General features: G+C 38.6%; 1 protein-coding gene across 3 annotated transcripts in view; it reads right to left on the bottom strand.

Annotated features, from left to right (window-relative positions):
• The window catches only part of LY75 (lymphocyte antigen 75), a 98,092-nt gene that overhangs the window by 56,094 nt on the left and 20,321 nt on the right, over positions 1-21,677 (bottom strand). For all 3 annotated transcript variants that reach the window (XM_030916295.1, XM_030916297.1, XM_030916296.1), the window contains exons 6-14: positions 19,830-19,970; positions 16,994-17,185; positions 15,951-16,108; positions 14,106-14,216; positions 13,150-13,238; positions 12,841-13,010; positions 11,236-11,435; positions 9,649-9,791; positions 1,394-1,475 (exon numbers count right to left, since the gene is read on the bottom strand). In XM_030916295.1, coding sequence (XP_030772155.1) covers positions 1,394-1,475; positions 9,649-9,791; positions 11,236-11,435; positions 12,841-13,010; positions 13,150-13,238; positions 14,106-14,216; positions 15,951-16,108; positions 16,994-17,185; positions 19,830-19,970 — 1,286 coding nt within the window. The remainder of the gene's footprint in view (positions 1-1,393; positions 1,476-9,648; positions 9,792-11,235; positions 11,436-12,840; positions 13,011-13,149; positions 13,239-14,105; positions 14,217-15,950; positions 16,109-16,993; positions 17,186-19,829; positions 19,971-21,677) is intronic.

Genomic DNA, 21,677 nt, shown 5'->3' with positions numbered 1-21,677 from the left:
TCCTCACCAACATGTATCTTTTGTCTTTTTTATAGCAATCATTCTGACAAGTGGGAGGTGATAACTTACTATGGTTTTAATTTGCATTTCCCTGATAGTGATGTTGAGCATTTTTTCATATGACTGTTGGCCATCTGTATGTCTTCTTTTGAGAAATGTCTATTCAGTCATTTGGCCATTTTTAAATCAGGTTGTTTTCTTGCTATTGATTTGTTTGAGTTCCTTATCTACAGTCATGCACTGCATAATGGCCTTTCAGTCAACCACAGATGGCCTACATGTATGTTCCTGCCTCCATATGCTTGTGTAGATAGTCTTCCCTGGAAGGTCTATCCTTCCTCCTCTAGGCCAATCTGAATACTGGCATTCAGATCATGGCTAGAAAGAAATGTTAGCCATCCCTTGAAGATGTGTTCCCACAAGATTATATTTTTACTGTACCTTTTCTATGTTATCATTGTGTTACAAATCCCTACAGGATTCAGTACAGTAACATGTTCTACAGGTTTGTAGCCTAGGAGCAATAGAGAGCCTATATGTGTAGCCTATATGTGTAGTAGACTATACCATCTAGGTTTGTTTAAGTATGTTCTATGTTGTTTGCACAAAACCGCTACCTAACAATGCATTTCTCAGAATGTATCCCATTGTTAAGTGATACATGACTATATCTTGGATATTAATCTTTTATCAGATATATATATATATATATATAATTTGCAAATATTTTCTTTTATTCTGTAGGTTTTCTCTTCACTCTGTTGATTGTTTCATTTATTCTACAGAAGCTTTTTAGTTTGATGTAATCCCATTTGTCTATTTTGGCTTTTGTTGTCTGCGTTTTTGAGTTCATATCCAAAAAAATCATTGTCCAGACCAATGTCATGGAGCTTTCCCCCTATGTTTTCTCCTAGTAGTTTCATAGTTTGGGGCCTTTCATTTAGTACTTCAATTCATTTGGAGTTGATTTTTGTATATGGTATGAGATAAGGGTTTAATCTCATTTTTCTGCCTGTGGAAATCCAGTTTTCCCACTATCATTTATAGAAGAGACTGTCCTTTTCTCATTGTGTGCTCTTGGTATCTTTGTTGAAAACTTGTTGGCTATAAATATATGGATGTATTTTTGGCCTCTCTATTCTGTTCTGTTGGTCTATGTGTCTGTTTTTATGCCAGTACCATGCTGTTTTGGTTACTATAGCTTTGAGGTGTATTTTTGAACTCAGGTAGTGTGGTGGCCTCCAGCTTTATTCTTTTTGCTCAATATTTCTTTGGCTATTTAGGGTCTTTTTTGGTTCCATATAAATTTTAGGTGTGGATGTATTATTTAACAAACAACTTGTTATTGAAACAGTGCTTCCATACTACCTAAAACAATAATGTTTTAACTTACTGGTGTACGATCACTCCATTGCCATGATCCTTGTAAATCTGGGCTCCTTTTATTCAAACCAATCCACAGCCAACGCTGGCCACTATGTAAAAGGCAAGTGTTAAAAATACGAGGACAATGCTTGGCAAAAATATTTAGCACTCACATGTCTAAAGTGCATCACTAATTGAAAAGCACAGTTTCAAGTAACATAAAGAAGTCTTTTGAAACGAAACTAAGTCCTTAATATGGGGTAGCTACATAAAAAGTACCATACTTTTAAAACTACATTTTAAGCTGTTTTCTTCATATGAAAGGCAAAAACCATTCTTTGAATTTTAAGAGGAAAAAAATGGAAATTATTCCAAGACTTTTACTGTAGTGCTTGAATATTAAACAATATTTTCAGATACACTCAAAAGCAACAATAGCATTTCTTTAAAGTGTTTGTCTATAACACTATCAAATATTCTTCTTTAAAATGCAGAACTATTTGGCTAAATTTTTGTTAAACAATATTTGAAACATAGTTGAGTTCCTACTACCCACTAAGATTAAAGTAAACAAGAATGTGAATATTGCTTATGTGCCAAAGAAATATACCAGAAAAATATATTAAGTAATCATTTAAGTGATTATGCTTATCATCTATAAGTATTACACTTTTATGTAAAAGGTATTGAGCTAGGAGCAATGATGACACAGAGAAGTTTAAGACCTACATCTACCCTCAAATGTAATATGAAATAGAGATAAGATATATATGAACAAAAAACTAAAGACCATTTATGAAAGCTATCAAATGAGTTGTATACATTTTAGATGATACAAAAGTTCAGAGAAAGGAGAGGTCACTGTGGACTGCAGAAAATGAAGAAAGACTTCGTGAGGTTGGTAGGACAAAAGATATTCTTCAAGGGATGGCTAACATTTCTTTCTAGACATGATCCGAATGCCAGTAATCAGATTGGCCAAGAGGAAGAAGGGTAGGCCTTCCAAGGAAGACTATCTACACAAGCATATGGAGGCAGGAACATATGTCTAAGTAATCCTTTCCCCTCAAATACATTTATGCTCTGGCCAGGGATAAATATACAGCATAAGTAGACGTGATATAAACATAGTAAATTTTCTCTGCCTCTAACTCCATTTGAAAATATTTTCTAAAATTTATTACACTTTTGGGTGACAAATAATAATCCATATAATTTAACCTTTTTTGTTGGCACATGATATGTATGATCAGTACATGTGTGTATACATATATAAATGTAATATGCCTGTAAGTATAATATAGAATACATTTTAAAGAAGGGGTAGATTCCAAATCTAAAAACAATGCATATTCTCAAGTTCAGCAGAATATATGGAATATGGCCGGGCGCGGTGGCTCAAGCCTGTAATCCCAGCACTTTGGGAGGCCGAGACGGGCGGATCACGAGGTCAGGAGATCGAGACCATCCTGGCTAACACGGTGAAACCCCGTCTCTACTAAAAAATACAAAAAATTAGCCGGGCGAGGTGGCGGGCGCCTGTAGTCCCAGCCACTGGGGAGGCTGAGGCAGGAGAATGGTGTAAACCCGGGAGGCGGAGCTTGCAGTGAGCTGAGATCCGGCCACTGCACTCCAGTCTGGGTGACAGAGCAAGACTCCGTCTCAAAAAAAAAAAAAAAAAAAAAAAAAGAATATATGGAATATATGGAACATATAGCTATGAGTCTACAGAGAAATATAATAAGTTCATTTTAATAAAATGTGCTAGTGAATCAAAGGCTGAAACAAAGAATTTTAAACTAATTTCTTATTTTTAAATAAATAATTGCTTTTCTTTATTTCTTACCTTTGTTCAACATTACCTCATATTTTAACAACAATAAGTACTTTTTCATCTTTTCAACCTCAAGGTTTTTGACTTAATGCAATGGAATATGAATGAGGACTGTCCTGTTTTGGTTTTCATTGTTATATTGTTTTCTTCCACAGAGAAAGATCCACTAATTTGTGGATTTAAGATATATCCAGTGGAGACAATGAAGTCCAGTTTAAATTTAGTAGCTAAAGAGGAATTTGCAGTTTATGCCTTCTGCTCATCAGAGCTCTCTTACAGGCTTCTGAGTGTATCATACCACCCGAGTGCTGGATTTCTAAACCACAGGGTCTAGACAACTGGCATATACAGCACAATTAGAGCCAGATGGCTAAAACAGAGAGGCAGTTAAGTATTCTTCCTCATACTTATTTGGGGGAAATAACTTCATTTCTCCCAAATCTTTGCACACTATATATTTGGGCCTGGGGAATTCGTGTAGAATTTTGTGTTTCCCTAAAGTAAGCATTAGCTATTTTATCTTCCTTACACAATCCACAATACAACCAGAAAGATGATCAAAGATCATTTGTCACCTGCATTGCAGAAGCTCCCACTGGCAGCCTTTTAGAGGTTTGTCCTCAACTTTCTAGGCTCCTTAAGCCCTTACCCAGTCTTCTCTCAGCTAATAGCTCCCCTTCCTTCCAGTTAGAAACATCTCTGCTTTCAAGCCCATTTCTGGCTCCTTGGCTGCATCTCAGAGGACAGTTTCCTAGAGAAGAGTTTGCTCGATTGTCCAAAATTTCTAATCTCTACTACTTTCTGAAACTGAGTTTCATCTGAACACAGAAATTTACAGATTTCAGCTTCATTTTAAAGAACTCACTAACATGTCATAAATATAGAAAATAATAGCTACGTGTATGTTTTTTTTTTGTGCAGGATCAGAAGTGGAAAATATTTCCTCAATTGTAACTCATTCCTGGTTTGACCTAGTTTAGCTGTAGGAAGATAAAGGGAAGAAGAAATTGGCTATCACACTAATCACTGCACACTTCCAATGTTGATTTTAGAAAATGTGAAGGAAAAAATTGTACCTGATCATAACCAGCGAATCAAGTCAAACTGAGATTCTCTCTTTCTCTTTACAAATTCCTGGTGCTCCAAGCACTAAGTATATGGTTTTAAAACTACTGGGTTATGAAGAGATTGCATAAAAGGTTAATATGTGTAATTGTGCTAAAATTCCCATTCTCAATCAAATTTCCTGCTGTATCTGGTTGCTAAGGAAAACAGTATCTTAGCCATAAGCCCCAGTAAATACTATTTGATGAGGGTGCTTATTCTACAAAGCCTTAGATTTATGTCTAAATCCATTCATGCCACATCACAGGAGGTAGTGTACACAGCAGCAATGGCATTGCAAACAAGGCTTTCTTCTCTAATCCTATGGCTATTTTTGCCCTACAATGGCTTTCCCTGTTGGGCTACCATTAGGAGTTGCAAAGATCTTAGAGCCTTAATGATTTGGTGCACCATGAATCTTTTTCCCTGAAATACAAATAGAGATGTGGAACTTAGATTGTGAGAGGTACAGCAGTAATCTGACTTAACTCCTTGGCATGCAATACACAATTTGGGCAATGGATATCTTGCTGAGAAAGGTCAATTCCTGCAATAAAAAGCCAAGGCATCAAGGAGTACGCTTTAGAATCATTTTCTAATATAAATGGGTTTGCTTCCTTCTTTCCTTTAAGCCATAGTAACAATTTTGGTTTTAGAATATGTTCTGTAAGCACAGCACAGGCAAACAATTTCTTTATTATGGAGAAGTTATTAAGCAAACAATGCAGTCTGCTTACTATGGCATTGTGTTAGCTGCTAGGATCCGAGTACAAATAAAATACAGTTCCTATGAGTGAAGGGATTATGGAGATTTGTTTTTTCTCTGTGCTGTTCTGTTTTCTAAATTCAATATGCATTATTTTTATGATTAGAAAAAAAATTAAACATAGTACACTCTATGGAAAATAGGTTTTGTAAAAGCTATATGCGTAGAGATGTAAGTAAACGGAAAGGGTTTACATTAAGTGTTTACTATGTTTATAATCAGGAGCTAGGATTTGAGGTGATTGTTTGCTTCATTATCCGTTTTTATCTTTTCCAAATTTTATATAATGAACTTGTATTAATTTTTTAAAGAAGGGAGTGCTCAACAAGTGTGATTCGGCCGGGCGCGGTGGCTCAAGCCTGTAATCCCAGCACTTTGGGAGGCTGAGACGGGCGGATCACGAGGTCAGGAGATCGAGACCATCCTGGCTAACACGGTGAAACCCCGTCTCTACTAAAAATACAAAAAAAACTAGCCGGGTGAGGTGGCGGGCGCCTGTAGTCCCAGCTACTCCGGAGGCTGAGGCAGGAGAATGGCCTAAACCCGGGAGGCGGAGCTTGCAGTGAGCTGAGATCCGGCCACTGCACTCTAGCTCGGGCAACAGAGCAAGACTCCATCTCAAACAAAACAAAACAAAACAAAACAAAACAAAAAAAACAAGTGTGATTCAAAACAAAGAAACAAATCATAAAAGTTTCCTTTCATGTTTTGTTTCCTGGTGTAATCCATTCTGTATATGGATGCTCTTAATGGTCATTTCTATCACATATGATATTCCAATGTTTTCTTATTGTTTCTCACAAATATCTACAACCTCATTGCTTAGTACTTATCCATGGCTCTTCATTCCAGATAGAGTTACTAACCGCTTGCTTGGGATCTAGACCTTATATCAGCATTTTACTTAAAAATACTTTACCTGGATAGTATGATATTGTCTGTGTCAAGCTTGAAATCTGAGGGCCATTAAGTTGCCCTGCTTGAAACTTACATGTCAGGAAGTACTGGTGGTGTATTAGAAAGGCCATGCCCCACACATATACACCGTGGAATACTATGCAGTCATAAAAAAGGATGAGTTCATGTCCTTTGTAGGGACATGGATGAAGTTGGAAACCATCATTCTGAGCAAACTATCACAAGGACAGGAAACCAAACACTGCATGTTCTCACTCATAGGTGGGAACTGAACAATGAGAACACTTGGACACAGTGTGGGGAATATCACACACCGTGACCTGTCATGGGGCAGAGGGATGGGGGAGGGATAGCATTAGGAGAAATACCTAATATAAATGATGAGCTAATGGGTGCAACAAACCAAATGGCACATGTATACATATGTAACAAACCTGCACATTGTGCACATGTACCCTAGAACCTAAAGTACAATTAAAAAAAAAAAAAAAAAGAAAGAAAGGCCATGCTCCAGAGGTGGCCACCATGAGGACTTCCATGATCACCAAAGTCACACTGGAAGCTTTGGTCATGAGCAGAGTGAATGTGAGAACTGGGTTAATGTCGCTGAAATCAGAAGCTTGTTCATCGGCATGATGGTAGGATTGGGCTCTCATTGGTGAAATATAAGTTATTTGAGATGCGGGGATTAGCTAAAATATTTAGAGAAACTCTCACACTTCTCAAGAATGTATTAGAATTTTGTGAGGCCACAGCCTGTATCTTAGTAGGGCTTGATTCTAAACAATCCCACATCCAGTCATTGGGTCCTGTGATTGTGACGGCCTGATACTCACTACAATAGGAACAGAATGCTGCCACAGAATGCTGCCACATCTGCTCAAGTAAACCTGTGCAAGGTGATAATTAAAACACCAAAAAGGACAGAATGCTGGGATGTTGTCAAGCTTACAAAACAGGTTGTATAAAATGTTTTGTGTCTGCTTCAATGAATGTTTGCATAGCAAATGTCTGTGTGTATGGAAAATTTTGGTCTGAATTTTGTATTTGTTATAATCTATTCTCAAGGTTGAGGGAATAGCTAACACTCACCTCAAAAAGAACCCGAGAGTTGGTATTTAGTATATACAAATTACCTTGGGTCAGTCTGCAGTGAAATTTTGTATATTAATTTCTAACACTAGACAATGATGTCTAGAATACCTGAGATTCTACACAGATGCTTAATAAATAAATATTTATGGAACACAGGTATTGTATTTTACATTAGGTTCCCAGCACACTGTAGTGAAACTACATTCTCTAATGAGAAAAACACAGCAGAAACTATATTAGAGCAAATCTGGGCCAGGCACTGTGGCTCACATCTGTGATCCCAGCACCTTGGGAGGCCAAGGAAGGTGAATCGCTTGAGCCCAGGAATCTGAGATTAGCCTGAGCAACATGGAAAAACCTGTTTCTACAAAAAAAATACAAACATCAGCTGGGTGTTGTGGCATGTGACTGTAGTCCCAGCTACTTGGGAGGCTGAAGTAGGGGGATTACCTGAGTCTGGGAGGTTGAGGCTGCAGTAAGCTGTAATCACGCCACTGGACTTGAGTGACAAAACAAGACCCTGTCTCAAAAAACAAAACAAAACAAAACAAAAAGCAAATCTGGAAAATATGGAAATTTCCAAAGAAAATATTTTATTCATTTATTTTTTAGAGACAGCATCTCACTCTGTTGCCCAAGCTGGAGTGCAGTGGCACTATCTTGTCTCACTGTATCTTGAACTCCTGGGCTCAAGTGATCCTCCTGACTCAGCCTCCTGAGTAACCAGGACTACAGATGTGTGCCACCATGCCCAGTTAATCTTTTGGTTTTTTTGTTTGTTTGTTTGTTTGTTTTTTATAGAGACAGGGTCTCCCTATGCTGCCCAGGCTGGTCTCGAACTCCTGGTTTCAAGTAATCCTCTTACCTCAGGTCCTCAAAGTGCTGGGATTACAGGTATAAGCCACCACACCCAGCTCAAAGAAAAGACTTTAAAAATCGCTCAAAATCTTACTTCCTAGAGATATAATAGCCATTACCCTTTTTGATATATTTTTGCAGTCTAGTTTTAAGTGTAAATAATATATGCTTTACTCTTTGATAATTTATCTTTTCCTCTGCTTAATATATATAAACATTTACACATTATAGTATTGTTTTTATCTTAATGTGCATGAGATGAATTTCAAACCAAGATTAACAATAGTGATGATATAGGGATCCTTACCTTTTTCAGACTTTCAGGGAAATGCACTTAACAATGCTTCATCATTAAGTGTGATATGGCTATTAATTTGAGCTATTCTTCTATTCTAATAAGAATTTATATATTAGTTATATTTATTAAATGTAAGTGTATATTTACGTATTAAACCAGGAATGAATAGTGGATTTTACCAGATGCATTTTCAGCACCTATTAAGATGATCACATGACTTGTGATTATTAATTCAATTGCTATTTGAGTACATATGAGACAAGCATATAACATAAGCAAAGGAAGTGGGGACAAGAAGTAATAAATTAGAGACCATGGCAAATCGGAAAGTCAGGCCCCATTTCTGGAGGCCACCAGCTACTCAGTACTAACTTATTTGTTGCACAATGAAAATGTTGCTAGTTGCTTTAATTTTTAAAATTAAAAAATTTTTTAAAAAATTTAATTTTTAAAGGATTTTTATTAGAATTTCACAATTTTGTAGTATTTTGTGGCCCCTTCCTCCCAGGAAAAGAACATTATAGTCTTAGAGCTGGATAAGTACTAATTGGCAAGTTTTGTTTTAAGTCTCTTTCAAAAGCACAGACTTTATTATTGAACAAATTTGCAGACTCACACTTAATCAAAACTGAAAATGGGATGGGCTGGTGGTTCATGCCTTCAATCCCAGTACTTTGGGAGGCTGAGGTGGGCGGATCACCTAAAGTCAGAAGTTCGAGACGAGCCTGGCCAACATGGTGAAACTCCTTCCTCTCTGTATATATATGTACATATGCATGTATATGTGTGTACAGATATAAATATACACACAGGCACCTTGTTTTTGTTTTTTGTTTGGTTGTGTTTAATGACTTAAGATCAAACTCCTTCCCTGGCAAACAAGGACATTCCAATTTCATATCCAAATCCCATTTTCTAGCTAATTTGTATGACTCATTTCTCCTTGACCATATCTGTACATTCTGGTCTCAGTTCCTTTGCTTATGTTCTGATTTTTTTCTGGCTCCTTCTCCTTCTCCTATCTTGCCTTTTGAAATAATACCTACCTTCCAAGAATCAGCCTTCTTTATGACATTTTTCCTGATTATACTCCCGGAAATACTCCCTCCCTCCTCTGAATTCCCGAGGCCCTTCCTTGCCTATGTTCTAGATTTTCTGCCATACATTGCTGTTGGACTTTATTAAACAAAGGGTAGGGAATACATCTCATTCATCTTTAGATTCCTCATAGTGTCTGCACATTAAGAGTGCTTGATGTTTGCATGACTGCTAAGCAACAAATGACCTTTCAGATAATAAAACATGTCCATTTTTTTTTTTCCAACAGGGAGAGAGGGTAAGAACATACCAACTTTGAATATCTAGAGGACATCAAATTCAGCAGAGAAATTCTCATTCTAAAAGCATTACCTGAACTGGTCTGTTAAAAAGTGAAGAAATTCCTTTATTTCATCCACACGGCTGAAGCTAGAAAGGTGTGCTCTAAGGGCTTGGCAGAATCGTTCAGCTTCTTCCCAGTTCCTCTTTCTCACAATTCTTTCTGCATGGAATACCTTAGCAAAATATAACGTTAATTTGTTTTCTGGTACAATCTTAAAGTATTTCACAGTGTTAAAGTCAATTACTGTCATATGTGTGGGCCCCTGAAATGAATTCTGAAAGGTGTAATGAAGGCTCAGGTAAATGCACAGATACTGAGACACAGACTGGTCCGGCTGAAAGTGCCAATTCAACTGAGGGCCAGCACAGATGCCAGTCCCTGTGGTCAGATGGATGGCCTTCCTCAGCCAGGCTGGGGAACTAGTCCAACAAGATCCATGTTCTCCCGTATTCCTAGGACCTTGAAAGATAAAATGAACCAGTAGGCAAGGCTCTAAAGGATACATACACATGCTTTGGGAGTAGGCTTTGGCAAAGAAATGTGCTAACAATAGAAATTTTGAATATAAGACACTGTGACCTACACAAAAATAGAACTATGTTCTGATGAGGTAGAACCAAAGAGCAGTCTGCACTGGTGTGTGAACATTGACAGAAAGTGGCAAAAGTAAACCTGGAACTTGGGCTGTTTCAAAAGAAGAAAGGAGAAAAAGAAAGAAGAAGAAAGAAGAAGAGGAGGAGGAGGAAGAAGAGATGATGACACAATGACAGGCCAATTTACATTTGTCCCAATTTTTCAGTTCCTTGTAATATAATTAGATGGTCTTGTCACAGCTCCCTGGTGGGTGGAGTATACTTCTTTGTCCCTTGGCATGGGGCTTGGCCATATGACTTACTGTGTTGATGGGATATTAGTGGAGGTAAAGTGAGCAGAGGCCTGAAATGTGCTTATATGGTTGGCTTGCCTTCTTGGGCTCCAGTGATATACCATGAGAACAACCAACCCCTGCAAACTGTTGCCCTTTCAGCCTGAGCCCTAGAATGAAGGGCTGGAGCCCAGCACAGCTGACCTGAAGTTGGGAGCAGAGGTCACCAAACTAGATCAGTCAAACCCTAGATGGCCTGGAGATCTGTGAGAATGTGAGGCTATATGTTTGTTGTCATAGTCACCGAATTTTGGGGTGGCATCTAATGGTTTGTTTATGGGACTAGCTGACTGATGCAGACCCAAATATATAAATATAAATATATATATATATAAGTTTTTACACTATAAACAGTGCAGGAACTATCAATTTGACAACAAGAATTAGAGGAATATGAGGATCATAGGCAGAGCGGCAGTGTGGCATATAGTATACCAACTTACTGGGAAAAAAAGACTTTGGGAAGGAGCCAGTTCTTGGGCCTGCCTTTTTGGGCAGGACACATGCAGGGTGTGGGGCTGAACCACCTTATGCCAGAGGTTCAGCAATGCCCTGCCAAGGACTCTGTGCTCCAGAGCACTTTAGTTAGGTTACATAGGACTATCGAGAAGAGCATAATTTGTACAAGGACATGAACCAGGATAGTGGAAAAATAACTTCATTGAAGGATAGAATGAGAATGTCACTTTACCTTATAACAAGAAAGACTTGTGGGGAAACTCTGCCAGCCTTCAGGACAGGGGTCATCAGGCTTAGGGGCTGCTTCTTCAGGCTCAAGGGGTCCACTCATTTTCTTGCAAATTGAAAGTGCTTTGAAGTTTCTGCAGTCCTTCACCTCCCACTTTCCAAGAGACTTTCCAGTAGACATAGCCACGCAGCCGCCTGGGGAAGCTGGGATTGAAGTGGAAAGCTCAATTAACAATTAAAATGTTAAAGTTCAAACATCTTCTAGTGTTCCTACTCTTTATTTCAGCCAAGTTGGGGAGAGAATAAAAAGACATGGAACAAAGAGAGGAAAGAAATGTGTTGTTCAGAATAATAATGATAGGTGTTTACTATTTGTAAAGTACTTTTCGAAAAAGATTAATCCTCACAACAAACATATAGGGAGGATTCTATTGTCATAATTTGAGGTACAGTGAGAATTAAGTGACTTGTTCAAGGTCATAGAATTAGTAAGTGGTTGCTCCCAGGATTTGTGCCCAGGTGGTATGTTTCTAGAGCTGTACCCTAAATACTATTGCTGCTTAGGATAGTGGTTCAAATTAGCTTAACAACTTTGAGCAGTTTTTAAGCAACCTAGTAAACCTCAAAACACAACTCTCCCAGATTCTGATCCAAAGGAAAAGCTGGTATAATATAGAAGGAGGTATGTGGTAACATACATTTGTTTACTGTTTATTTTATGACAGTCATAATTTTATGTATTCATAACAGTATTAAAAGTATGAAACAGTATTAAAATAAATAATGCAAGATAGCCTCCATAATTCTTACCCATTGAGAATAATGGAAGAAAACACATTCAGTTTTGATAAAAGGTTAGGAAGCAGAGAGATGAAAATGTAAAGAGCCTCACATGGGCGCTTCGAGATTCTATCACAGAAAAGATTTTAAAAACTCACACTGGTGCCGGGCGCGGTGGCTCAAGCCTGTAATCCCAGCACTTTGGGAGGCTGAGACGGGTGGATCACGAGGTCTGGAGATCGAGACCATCCTGGCTAACACGGTGAAACCCCGTCTCCACTAAAAAATGCAAAAAAACTAGCCGGGCGAGGTGGCGGGCGCCTGTAGTCCCAGCTACTCGGGAGGCTGAGGCAGGAGAATGGCGTAAACCCGGGAGGCGGAGCTTGCAGTGAGCTGAGATCCGGCCACTGCACTCCAGCCCGGGCGACAGAGCGAGACTCCGCCTCAAAAAAAAAAAAAAAAACAAAAAACAAAACTCACACTGGTGCTTCTAGCTCTGAGCCATTAGATGGTGGTTTGGGAGAACTAAGTTTTTGAACTTCTTTCACTGGATTATTCTCAAGGACATAATAGGGAAGACACAGCCACTGCTTCTATGTATGTTTCCATAGATAGCCTCCAATCCTGAAGATCATCACGTCCCTCACATTTCAAAAGTAAGTGAGGAACACCTTTGAGAGGAGTGCTGCCTTTCACCAGTCACAGTATACTGCTACTTTAGTGCAGCACACTAACATGGCACATGTATACACATGTAACAAACCTGCATGTTGTGCACATGTACCCTAGAATTTAAAGTATATATATAAAAAAAGATTAAGACACTCACCTGGCTCAAGAAAATTCCAGTTGGAAAAGGTTACAGACCACCTTGTTCCACCAACAGTTGCCCAATTATACTCTCCACGAGAATTTACATCTCTCAGGCCAGTCCAGAAGTATTTTCTTAGAGATTTATCATACTTTTTCATCAAATCATTTAGGTATTCTTGTTCAAATCTACAAAAGGAGAATCAAATTGGCAAGTGTTTCACAATGATTGACTCTATTTGAAGATGCACCTTTTTCTTATGAAGACTGTTTAGCAAAAGAACTCAGAGTTGAAAGTTTCTGAGTACAAGTTTACTGATGGTCACACCTGCTAGTGATAGTCAGATTGCAGTTTGTTCCAAAAGGGACCTCATCCTCGTAAATCTTGTAACAGGTTTCTCCATGTCTCTTCCAGCCCTAAATCAGAGGAAAAATACTGTCAAACTGTTTTCCAGACTTGATGGTGTCCCCGTCTGGCAAGCATGTTTCTGTTACATTGATAGCATCTTAGAACATGTGGAAATTGAGGACATGGCTATTGAATTCACACATGTGATGGGGTTGGGATGCAATTTCACAGATAACTTCCACAAGACTGTGAGCCTGTGTCAGACAAAAGGTATGGGTTAATTCTCTTTATTCTTGGAGGCTGGCTCATCATAAGAGTATAATATTCACTGGATGAATTATTTTTGAATATTGATAATATTAGTGGGGGAAGTAAAGATATCAGCCTTGAGGATAGTAATTCTACAAATATTTATAGAAATTTTCAAATTTCTGCTTCTGTAAGAAGCAATATGCTATAACTCACTGCCTTCTGGCTTGTTCTAACATAAATGAACAGAAACTAGTAGTTTCCTCAATTTTATAAGTCTGAATTATTTAAGTCTCAGCTACCATTTCTAATCAAGAAGTTGTGGCCGGGCGCGGTGGCTCAAGCCTGTAATCCCAGCACTTTGGGAGGCCGAGACGGGCGGATCACGAGGTCAGGAGATCGAGACCATCCTGGCTAATACGGTGAAACCCCGTCTCTACTTAAAAAATACAAAAAAACTAGCCGGGCGACGAGGCGGGCGCCTGTAGTCCCAGCTACTCGGGAGGCGGAGGCAGGAGAATGGCATAAACCCGGGAGGCGGAGCTTGCAGTGAGCTGAGATCTGGCCACTGCACTCCAGCCTGGGTAGCAGAGCAAGACTCCGTCTCAAAAAAAAAAAAAAAAAAAAAAAAAAAAAAAAGGAGTTGTAACACTGCTTGAGAAAATTTACATAGGGATTTCACCTACCTCATTTGGAGGACACATCTTATCAGAACTTGCGTCGTTCAGTTTTTCTCCCTTTCTCTTGCATACATATTTTAGTTTCTCCTCACATGACTGGACTTTCCACTGACCTAGCTTTGAAAGGAGACAAAAACATTTGCTTGGAAAGGAAATTATTTACTGCATATTCACAACTGAACTCACAAAAACTATGAGAGAAAGAGAGAGAGAGGAAGAGAGGGAGAGGGAGAGGGAGAGAAAGAGAGAGAGAGAGAGAATTAATATAAATGAATTATCAAATGTGAGAACACACTCCTAGAAAATGCTACTCAACAGGGCTGCAAAGTGATGGCTCACAACCAGTTACCTCAGCATCACCTCCAGGTCACATTGTGGATAAATTTCATTTTCTTGTAAGAGTAGCAATAAAACCATCAAAGGACACTTAGTATAAAAGCTGAAGAGAGAAGAACTCAGCCCACAGTTGCAGCATTCTAGTCTTCTTCCCTATGGCACAGCCAAAGTTTGAAACTTTTAGGCACATCATCAACCTCCGTTTCTCAGTTTCCTCACGTGTAAAATGATGATGGTGGCTAAAATATCTATTCTCCACGAATTCTAGGTCAAAAGTTTCTTTCAACTCTACCTCAACCTGGACTTCAAAATTCTCTCTTTCAAATATGCTACTTAACATTAATTTGCTTAATTGACTAAGTCACTTTGCTTTCTTCGAATTAAATTTTAATAAGACGATTGTGATAAGGGTCAGTTTTGGACGTTGGAATGCTGTCTAGGTGTGTCATCAGTTCACTCTTGCCCATGGGAACCCCTTTCCATTTCTGATGTTCTTCTAAAGACATGTTGGATATCATTTTGAATAGAGCTTCAAATGTGACACCTTTCTAAATTTCTTTTAAATACACATAATATTTATTGCTTCCACTTAAGTCTCTTTAGATGTCTGAGTGACACAGTCACTTTCATAACCAATTAGGAGTCCACGGGAAAGTGATACAAACAAAACATAGAGGTACAAATATCTTTCCTGCTCAAGACACAGCCTATTTTGGATTATTAAGGCTGAGCATTCTATAGGAGTAAGATGGTTTCTGAAAGATGATAGGCCTAGTTTTTAAATAAAATCATTTTTTCACTTTTCAAAGTAGTATCGATATAAAACAATCTAAACATGAATTTGGAAGATGGGATTTTTCAGGTTAAATTGTGGTTATCTGCCAAATATTACATTGATGGCAGAAAGGTGGGTGGAGGCCCTAGTCCTGAGAGAAAGCAGGTTGCTAGAATCAGTCTGGCACAAGAATCTGAGTTCTAAAGGGATTCTCTGTATCTGTTTGAGACCAGAAAAGATGCTCTCAGATAGGATGTAGGTTGCTTATTTAGTAATTGCTTTTATTTACCTTTTTAAAGTAACTACCAAAAAGACAACCTAGACTTGAGATTATTTTTTGCCAACCTTTGGCACCACGGACCAGTTTTGTGGAAGACAATTTTTTCCACAGAGGGTGGCGAAGAGGATAGTTTTGGGATGAAACTGTTCCACAAGGAAGTGCAACCTAGATCCCTTGCATGTGCAGTTCATAATAGGATTCGCCCTCCTATGAGAATCTAATGGTGCTGCCGATCTTACAGGAGGCGGAGCTCGGGTAGTAATGTTTGCGTACCCACCACTCACCTCCTGCTGTGCGACCCAATTCTTAACAGGTAATGGTCCGTGGCCCTGTACCCTGATCCAGAGGGCTCTTACCTTTTCTTTTCCAGCTTATACACAAACTTCCCAACCAAAGAAATCTTAATATTATCATTAAGTAAAATAATAAGAATATAAAGAAATCATAGGAGGTTTCCTACCTCTCCTAAGTAGGAAACACAGTTAGGCGTCTTATTGTAGGGAACATTTGGCTCATTCTCATCCCAATATGTTAGAGTAACTTCAGTACCATCTGACCACAGAAATAAAGTTGGTATATTTATGTTTTTAAGGCCTATCCATACTTCTTCTTTGGCATCTAAAAGAAAAATGTTTTATTTCTTTGATTTTGCTCAATTACATACTTTAATATTTATATTGTTATACGAATTTTTACATTCTGATACAGAGTTTTAAGAGCCTTTGTAGTACTCTTAATTTGGTTATTAGTATGTTGATAAGACAGGCAGGTTGGGTAATGAAGGCTTTTTAAGTCACTTGTGCCAGTAAAGTACACAGGTAGAACATCTGCAGGCTGGGTGTTCCTGATATCTGGTGTAGATAAACTTTGCTTTGTGGGATGAATGAAATTCTATAAATACAATCATACATATCCCAGTTTGAACAGAAATACTGTCCACTGCTGCCCTGGTATGACTCTGCTGCCTTCACAAGTGAAACAAGGAGCACCAGGCTGGCACTGAGTAGGTACCTACTCTTAGCTATTATTAGTGAATTCTAGGAAGAGATCATACTACTGTCAGTCTAGTATATTTTCCTTTACCAGTATTTAGCTTTCAAGTAATTACAAAAGTGAAGTAATTATCACTTAAGTTTTCTGAGCAACTTAAATAAAATTTAGCTCATGAGAAGAGGGAGATTATTCAATCAATGGTAGTACTGTCAAATTGGTTGTCACTAGGCACATGTGACCACTTAAATTAATTAAAATGAAATAAAAGTAACAATTCAGTTCCTTAGTTGCCCTAGCTACATGCCAACTGCTCAAAAGCTGCATATGGCTAGTGGCCACCATACTAGACAGTGCTAATTGTAGAACAGTTCCATCACCAGAGACAATCCGACCTGACAGTCCTGACCTGTGGGATCAGACTGTCAGCTTTTCATTCCCACCAAGAGTCTAAAACCAGGGATACTTTAAAATGCCTTAAGCCTTTCAAATAGGATATTTTTAAAAACTTACCCTCATTATGGAGTTTTGTGACCACCACCTCCACATCTGCTAAAGAATGAATGCTGATTAGGTCACTACTGAAGTCTTTGCATTTCGCATGTGCCTTATCCCAGGAATTACTTTCATTTACCAGTAGATAGCAAAATCCATTATTTGGCAGCCAGCCTGCATCACAGCGGGTATCTGAGTATGTCCAGACATCTGGGGGAAAAGCAGCTATTTATATTCCAGTAAAGATACATCTATTTTGAATCAATAACATTGCAAATTATTTTTTCTTGAATAATGAGGATCCTGGAAAACTGGGGAATGTGATGTCAGATGCTACAGTGACATGAATTCATGCGGTGCCTACCACATAAATGAGGTATATATGGCATCGTAGGAATTCCCACTGGGATTCAGAAAATGATGTGACTTTAATGTGCTTCAATGTGCTATATGGCTGAGCACAGACTATTAAAGGGTTTAGACACAATCAAGGGAGAAATTGCCCTTAGTCCAAGTAGACAGTAGAAAGAAGTGCCTTAGGTCAGTTTCTGACAAATCTTTTCCTGGGTATGGAATTTGTTAGGTTTCCCTCCAGTCTCTGTCCTTGAGAAGATTATAAGAGGGCAAGCCTCGTTTTCTTGTATGGTCAGCTTAGCAAGGGGATGTAGATTAATGCTCACTGTTGAAAAAAGGACAGGCAGAGATTTAAGGGACAGAATAAGACATTTATACACTTCGCATCCAAGAGAGGCAGCAATGGAGGGAAAGGGCAAAGATTACCCCTGTACTTCTTTCCTCCCCTCTGTTAGACAGATGGACCTCATGGAATTAGTGATTCTGTTTTGACCATGATAAAGCTCACAATTGAAGGTCTAATCTTTCCAGATTAGAAAAAATGAATGAAGTATAAAACCCTACAGAATACTTCTACCCCTGTTAACAAAACCAGAAAGTGAGTTGGTTACTCATACTTCACTGATTCAGAACCATTTGGAATATCTGTTGTAAGAAAGCACAGCATCTTAAAAATGTGGACAGTTTGTTTTCTTACTGAAGGATGAAGTGATTCAGATTCAGCTAGCCTCTTACACTTGCAAGGTAACTCAATTAACTTTAATATTCTGAAATAGTATGTATTATTGTTATATTTTATAATTATGATAAAGGAACAGAGGAAAAATATCACCCACAATGGAACTTAATGCAATCATTTTCATATTCTAGTCTTTGTCTCAATGAATATATATTTTTACAAGATTAAAATGATAAGTAGGAATATCATTTGGTTTTGTTCTTTGTATTTTCCTGCTGGCACAGTTATTTTAGTAAATGCATATTATTCAATCATGTGGAAACATCATGATTTACTTAATAATTGCTACTGCGAGATATTTATTTAATCTATCATCAATTGCTCTAGCTTATTTTCATTTGTGCTGGCTTTTCTATTATGCCTTTTGTTGTATGGACTAAATGCAGTTTGAATCAACTTGGAAGACAAATGTTCATTTCCCCTATTATCTTAAAATATCCCCTTACATTCTTTATTTTAAATCTAGTTTTTCCTTAAAAATTGCTCTATGCTCCTTATTTGGATGCTTTATTCCCTTCACTCATAGTTCCTTTTAAAGCAGGACATTTAAAAATCATCCTTTCCCCTTGATATGATTTGGCTGTATCCTCATCCAAATCTCACCTTAAATTCCCATGTGTTATGGGAGGGACCTGGTGAAAGGTAATTGAATCATGGGGGCAGGTCTCTCCCGTGCTGTTCTCGTGATAGTGAATAAGTCTCACGAGATCTGGTGGTCTTATAAGGGGGAGTTTCCCTGCACAAGCTCTCTTTCTTTGCTCACCACCATCCATGTGAGATGTGACTTGCTCCTCCTTGCCTTCTGCCATGATTGTGAGGCCTCCCCAACCATGTGAGACTGTAAGTCCATTAAACCTCTTTTTCTTCCCAGTCTTGGGTATGTCTTTATCAGTAGCATGAAAATGGACTAACACACCCCTCCAGTTTTGAGTATTAGTTTCTCTCATTTGGTGAGGATGTAATTAAATACCAGGTATACATCAGGCCCTGTGCTTGACAGTCAAGGCACTCCTCTTCTTCATTCTTTCAAAAACTCCTCGCACCTTTCCACTCCTCAAAAACTTCAGCTGTTCTTAAGTCTCTTTCATCCCCAAACTCCCTGGAAAAACCCCCTCATTGTACGCATTTTGTCCCTCTGCACCTCTCCTTTTTTACTTGAGTTTTCAATGCAAAGACCTGCCTGGCAGAGAAGGACAGAAGAGGGCCGGGTGCTGTGGGGCACAGGGTGAAGAAGCCTGGGATTACTCCTGTGTCCATAGGTTTTTGCCTCATTACGGAGGCATGCACAGTAGTGGTTCTCAGACTTGAATATGCATCAGAACCACCTGGAGAGCTTCTTAAAACACAGATTGCTGGACCCCATCCTCTAGTTTCTGATGTAGCAAATCCGTGGTGGGTCCTGAGAGCTTGCATTTCTAACAGGAAGAGGTGATGCTGATGCTGTTGGTCTGGGGACCACCCCTGGAGAACCGCTGCTCTGGAGAAAAAAGAGCCACATACGAACAGAAGTATATTTCCTATTTCGAATATCTCTGCCTTCTTCTGGGCATGTACATCCTTTTATTTAATATTCTTTATTACCTCAACCAAAGCTTTATTCATATATGGTTCATAACATCTAACCACAGGGTTAAAAATCAAGTACTTTTCGGCACTATCAGTATCAGAAGGAAAGGTGGAAATGGATGTCGGAAAAGATTTACTTGTTTTCACAAAACTATGATTTTAAGACCTATTTGTATAAGCATGTAAGAAAGATACCTGTTAACTCCACCGTATTATTTAATGGTTTCCTGCAGACATAGGGCAGTTGAGCTTCACAAGAAAAGCTCTGCCACAGACCAGACTCAGCATCCATTCTTGCGCAGCTGGAGCCACCTATAGTAGGTGCACTGGGCCTGTCTTAAAAGGGAACATTTTTCAAAGCATTAGAATGAGAAAGTTAGGGCCAGGATGGTGGTCAGAAAGAATAATTTCTATTCCTAATTTTATGCTTTTATGGGAACTCATAGTATAGTTAAAACTTAGCGAAATTGAATGTATAAGCCTCAATGAATAATTATGTGCTTAAATCCTTGAGGAATCGCCATACTGTTTTCCATAATGGTTGAACTAGTTTACAATCCCACCAACAGTGTCAAAGTGTTCCTATTTCTCCACATCCTCTCCAGCACCTGTTGTTTCCTGACTTTTTAATGATTGCCATTCTAACTGGTGTGAGATGGTATCTCATTGTGGTTTTGATTTGCATTTTTCTGATGGCCAGTGATGATGAGCATTTTTTCATGTGTCTGTTGGCTGTATGAATGTCTTCTTTTGAGAAGTGTCTGTTCATATCCTTTGCCCACTTTTTGATGGGGTTGTTTGTTTTTTTCTTGTAAATTTGTCTGAGTTCTTTGTAGGTTCTGGATATTAGCCCTTTGTCTGATGAGTAGATTGCAAAAATGTTCTCCCATTCTGTAGGTTGCCTGTTCACTCTGACGGTAGTTTCTTTTGCTGTGCAGAAGGTCTTTAGTTTAATTAGATCCCATTTGTCAATTTTGGCTTTTGTTGCCGTTGCTTTTGGTGTTTTAGACATGAAGTCCTTGCCCATGCCTATGTCCTGAATGGTATTACCTAGGTTTTCTTCTAGGGTTTTTATGGTATTAGGTCTAACATTTAAGTCTCTAATCCATCTTGAATTAATTTTCGTATAAGGAGTAAGGAAAGGATCCAGTTTCAGCTTTCTACTTATGGCTAGCCAATTTTCCCAGCACCATTTATTAAATAGGGAATCCTTTCCCCATTTCTTGTTTTTCTCAGGTTTATCAAAGATCAGATGGCTGTAGATGTGTGGTATTATTTCTGAGGACTCTGTTCTGTTCCATTGGTCTATATCTCTGTTTTGGTACCAGTACCATGCTGTTTTGGTTACTGTAGCCTTGTAGTATAGTTTGAAGTCAGGTATTGTGATGCCTCCAGCTTTGTTCTTTCCCATTACTGGGTATATACCCAAAGGATTATAAATCATACTGCTATAAAGACACATGCACACGTATGTTTATTGCGGCACTATTCACAATAGCAAAGACTTGGAATCAACCCAAATGTCCATCTGTGACAGACTGGATTAAGAAAATGTGGCACATATACACCATGGAATACTATGCAGCCATAAAAAAGGATGAGTTTGTGTCCTTTGTAGGGACATGGATGCAGCTGGAAACCATCATTCTCAGCAAACTATCGTAAGAACAGAAAACCAAACACCGCATGTTCTCACTCATAGGTGGGAACTGAACAATGAGATCACTTGGACTCGGGAAGGGGAACATCACACACCGGGGCCTATCACAGGGAGGGGGCAGGGGGGAGGGATTGCATTGGGAGTTATACCTGATGTAAATGACGAGTTGATGGGTGCTGACGAATTGATGGGTGCAGCACGCCAACATGGCACAAGTATACATATGTAACAAACCTGCACGTTATGCATATGTACCCTAGAACTTAAAGTATAATAAATAAATAAATAAATAAATAAATAAATAAATAAATAAAAATAAAACACTTGACCCCCCCCCCCCCCCAAAAAAGATTATGTGCTTAAAACCAAAACTTTTTCCTTAA

This window comes from Rhinopithecus roxellana, chromosome 14 (assembly GCF_007565055.1).
Source record: "Rhinopithecus roxellana isolate Shanxi Qingling chromosome 14, ASM756505v1, whole genome shotgun sequence".
NCBI lineage: Eukaryota > Metazoa > Chordata > Mammalia > Primates > Cercopithecidae > Rhinopithecus > Rhinopithecus roxellana.
This window is presented reverse-complemented; position numbering and strand designations above follow the sequence as displayed.